Source organism: Engraulis encrasicolus, chromosome 20, assembly GCF_034702125.1.
Source record: "Engraulis encrasicolus isolate BLACKSEA-1 chromosome 20, IST_EnEncr_1.0, whole genome shotgun sequence".
NCBI lineage: Eukaryota > Metazoa > Chordata > Actinopteri > Clupeiformes > Engraulidae > Engraulis > Engraulis encrasicolus.
Genome location: NC_085876.1, coordinates 35,683,104 through 35,688,103, shown reverse-complemented (window position 1 = coordinate 35,688,103; position 5,000 = coordinate 35,683,104). Strand labels below are relative to the sequence as shown.

The 5,000-nt window shown below is 43.4% G+C and overlaps 1 protein-coding gene across 1 annotated transcript in view; it reads right to left on the bottom strand.

Annotated features, from left to right (window-relative positions):
* The window catches only part of cers2a (ceramide synthase 2a), a 28,423-nt gene that overhangs the window by 1,608 nt on the left and 21,815 nt on the right, over positions 1 to 5,000 (bottom strand). The window contains exon 10 of the mRNA XM_063185829.1: positions 1,155 to 1,261. Coding sequence (XP_063041899.1) covers positions 1,155 to 1,261 — 107 coding nt within the window. The remainder of the gene's footprint in view (positions 1 to 1,154; positions 1,262 to 5,000) is intronic.

Sequence of the window (5,000 nt, the reverse complement as noted above, 5' to 3'; positions counted from 1 at the left end):
AATAGATGTAAACCAGGTTGAAGACATAGAAACATAAAAACACACAGCACTGCACTGAAAATATATTGATACAAAGTATATTAATGAACTATTCTGAAGAAGCACTAAAGAAGGGGGTACACGATGGTGGCGTGCATTATCCTGCCATAAACAACACATACAAACACCACATTGTAGTGAAATGATGTCAATGTTTCAATAGATATAAATAGGGCTGTCACAATATTCAATAAGTCAATATATCGTACAATAAGTTTTTACAAGCATGATCACTTTTTTGCCACAATAAGTAATTGCATGCTTCTTTGTTTTCCTCGTCACTCTCTTTTAGACTGAATATCGATAGGCACATTTCACTCAGCGCAATGATGCTTAAACGTTGGTGTACTTTTAATTTTCAGTCTGTCTACCTTGTCTATCTCTCTATCTACCCCTCTATCTAGCACCCCCTGCACACTTTCAAAATTAGAAAGGGTGTATTGGCATTTCTATCCCATTTTCATTATATATCACCGATATATTCCGATCACAGTATACATGGGCACCTAATCAGAATATGAACAGAATACACCACCTTATCTATTCCGATCAGAAATCTAATCGGATGAGAAAATCTAATCGGATCAGGGCGTTTACAAGAGTTTTTCTATTCCGATTAAGCACTTATTCCTTTTCTAATCGGATTAGAGGACTTCATGTAAACCCACCTACTATTATCGTTTATCGCAATAATTTCGTGAGCAATTTATCGTCCAGCAAAATTTGCTATCGTGACAGGCCTAGATGTAAATCAGGTTGAGGACATAGAAAAACAAATACACAGCACTGCATTGAAAATATATGAATACAAAATATATTAATTAACTATTCTGAAGAAGCACTAAAGAAAAAGAGATGGAACATTTCAAGGGGCTATCCCTTAATAAAAGAATTGAATTGAATTGAATGATGAGCTTTAGTTCGGAGGATTGCAGCTTGGAATCCCACCCTTCCACTCCCTAACCCACTCCATGGCTGAAGTGCCCTTGAGCAAGGCACCTAACCCCACACTGCTCCAGGGACTGTAACCAATACCCTGTTCTTCAAATAACTGTAAGTGGATTAAACCGTCAGCTAAGTGTAATGAAATGTACTGTAATGTAATGTTTCCTCACCAGAAGGGGAAGAGGATGAGGCGTGTGATGAAGAAGACCATGGCAAACACGATGAAGATGTAGTTACAGGTGTTCCTCCAGCCGGCATAGTTGAACATCTTAGCTGACTGTAGACGAGAGAGAGAGAGAGAGAGAGAGAGAGAGAGAGAGAGAGAGAGAGAGAGAGAGAGAGAGAGAGAGAGAGAGAGAGAGAAAGAGAAAGAGAGAGAGAGAGAGAGAGAGAGAGTTTTTGTTTATTGACAGTTTAGCCACTATGGCTATATCATGGTCAATGCAGATAGAAAATATTCATATTAAATTTACAAAACCAATAACCATATATTGATTAAGTAGGATCAATACATACTAAAACGTTCAAAACAACTTGGGGGAGAGAGGGGAGGGGGATTCATATACATGTTAATTCCATTAAACAAAAAATACACAACTATTTGTAATGGTTGTTTGTTTGTGTCTTCATTGAATATAGGGCAGTCGAGAGTATGAGAGGAGGAAAAAGAGGCAGGTTAGGACGTAGGGCTGCCTGGGACATGTCACATGACCCAGCAGGCTGGGCTCACACCCGGGTCCCCGTGTGCATGCAGGCCCATGTGTGGGGACTGGGGAGTTTGCCGCACCATAGTAACCCACAACTATCATCATTACATCTATTTGACTATTACTACTATGGTATTGTTGTATTGACTCGAACTATGGAAAGATTCAGAATGATTAACTCTCAGCAGATGCCTCTTTGAGCCCCTAGATGGCAGTATAACTCTGGTCTCCTCAGAGCCGTATATAAATCTTTATATACGGCTCTGAGTCTCCTCAGCAAGCACATCTCAGACAGCAGTTAACCTGCCCACTGCTGAGTCACTAGGCCTACTCAACAACTGGAGAGTATTCCAAGAACCACGCTAAAGAGTAAACTAGGTTAAATTACCATTGAGGCAGTGGTAAATCATCTAAGAAAATCTTAGCTAAATGACACTGGTGGACTAACTATTAACGGGTGTACCACTTCCAATTTAGCTAGGTTTATAACTTAACCTTGTTCTTGGAATAGAACTCTTCTGGGAATTCCTTCTCTGTGAAGTGGTTGGTCAATAAACATTCTAAGATTTTCACTCTTCATTCTAAATACTTGCACAGAACCAGCTGAATATGCAACACCTGCTAGAGGATGATTTTTTCTACTAGCCAAAATGACATTTCACCCGCATTTGGCGGGTTTGGCGCGTGTTAATTTAGAGCCCTGCGTGTAAGTATACATAGCTGGCGGCCTACTGTATAATGTGCCAGCTCATTTCAGTCCATTCGATTTAAGATTCCTTTTGTGTCGCTTGAAACGGCATGCAGGGGTGATAGTGAAAAAAAATCCTAGGCCTGAACTTTTTTCCCTGATCTAACGACGACGACAAGATACTGCATAGTGACGTAACGTAGGCCTATTTTGACACATTATTCAAACATTTAATATGTGTATATGACCATTATTCAAGCATGTACATTTGCATGTACATTACTAAAGAACATTAGCATTACATTGAAGGGTTAGCTCCATTACAAAACCTCCATCGTTCTATTCAACTTTATTTCCCTATCTGCATTTCATTGGTGCATCCATAATCATAGTGAAACCATTTCAACTATTCCAAAGTTTCCCAATCCCAACGGCAACATGACCAAGCCAAGACAAGCCAAACACTAGCACCTGCACGAGAGGGGTGAATTCCTGGGTGGTTAGCTTAGCGGTGCCACTATTGTGTACTCGCTCTGCTTATCTCCAGGAGTTTTGCTATGACGTGAGAGGGCATATCAATTACCTACCAGCAGGGCTGCCTGCTGCGCATGAACATGCCCATTAACCCATGGCAGCCAGGCAAGCATGAGTAGCACAGCCTTATGACTAGGGCATAGTTTTACACGTTCAGAAGAGTAGATGTGTGCACATCCCACCCGGCAAAAGGCAAAAGGCCCATCAGGCAAAGGTTGAAGACCTGAAGGTCGAAACGTTGCACCAGAGATTCTTTAAGTATATAGAGATATGCCAATGTAATAGGTTACTATGGGCACCTAACATGACCAGGTTCCGGTCTGCCTAAAGGGGCGTGTCATAATACTCCTAGCATTGAATAGAACAGTCCTTAGGTCTGCCTAAAGGGGGATTTCCCCCCCTCCCCCTTGCAATAATAGAACCCGGAAACAATGGGCCAATGGAACCTCTCTCTCTCTCTACTCTCTCTGGTTGCACTCTTGCTATTACATTTTTACAGAAGACAAGCAATGTTTGCGGACTTTATTCCTTTTTTACCTGATCGCTTTACATGTTAACGAGACCCATTAAAGCAGGGGTGGGGAGCCTTTTTCATTCGAAGGGCCACTTCAAATTCACCTGAAGGCCGTAAAAGTCCTCCGAGGACCGGACTGTGAACACAAACCAGGATTTCCCCCTTCACTCTTGGCCTATATTGAAGGCAGCTACCTGTAAAACAGACCCCACCTTCTCTAGGTCCCCTGAACATAAATTAACTGTATTGCAAATGCATTTTCGAAGATTCTTTTAGTGAAAGTGAAAGCGAAAGCCCATTGGGAAACTCCAACTCCCATATTGTCATTGTGACACAGCACACCACAGCACACAAGTGAACACTGCACACTGCACACAACGAAATTGCATTTATGCCTCACCCGTGCAAGGGGGCAGCCCTCAGTGGCGCCCCATGGGGAGCAGTGCGGTGGGACGGTACCATGCTCAGGGTACCTCAGTCATGGAGGAGGATGGAGGAGAGCACTGGTTGATTACTCCCCCCACCAACCTGGCAGGTCGGGAGTCGAACCGGCAACCTCTGGGATGCAAGTCTGATGCCCTAACCGCTCACCCATGACTGCCCTTTTACGAAATATGTCATATTTCACGTGACACTGCATAACATTGAAATTATATCGGGGGCCGGATAAAACGGCCCTCAAGGGCCGCAAACAGCCCTCAAGACAGGTTCCCCACCCCTGCATTAAAGGAACACTATACCGTTATGGAGGTTCCGCAGGTTCCTTTGATCTTTGAACCTTCTAGTCAAAATCCTACACACCATCCATTCCACATGCATCTGCTGTGTTCATGCAGTGGTTGGAGTGGACAATGTGTGTGTGTGTCTGTGTGTGTGTGTGTGTGTGTGTGTGTGTGTGTGTGTGTGTGTGTGTGTGTATGTGTGTGTGTGTGGGTGTGGGATTTTGCGTACACTTTTGAATGGACCTTGGTTAGTGGTGCGCCCGTTGAAGTACAGAGGTATGCAAAATCACTCTATCGTAAACCTTTGAACCAAAATCATTTCATAGGTTCGTCAACATCAAGGTGAAAGGCACCTCTGAGTCCACTGTAAACACACCAAATACTGCAAGTCGCAATAGCAGAAGGTGCGGCAGACACGGTCTCCTGAATAACTCCTAAATGACCGAAATATGCCCATATGTGGCCAAATATGGCAGAACTTGCAGGTTATGGAGACACCCCCCCCAAAAAGGCAAGAATCTCTGTTCCATTTCATGAACTATGTGAACACCTTTGTGGCGAGATGAAACAGTGCTATAACTCTCCGGGCCATTTCTTCATCTGAGATGGCATCCATGGCTGTACGACACATTTGTGACATGACATGGCCAGCTTAGAGTCGAGGGTCTTTAGACACCTTGCCTGGTTAACGCCAGACAATCTCACAGGTGATAACAGAATGCCTGTGCAAAGTAGCCTGGGTTTCCCCATGCTACTAGACACCAGCGTTCCGTGATGACCTCTGAGCCTATTCATCATTTTTTAAGAGAGTGTACCCAACTCTAGATCATTCTGAGGTGCAGACAACGGAG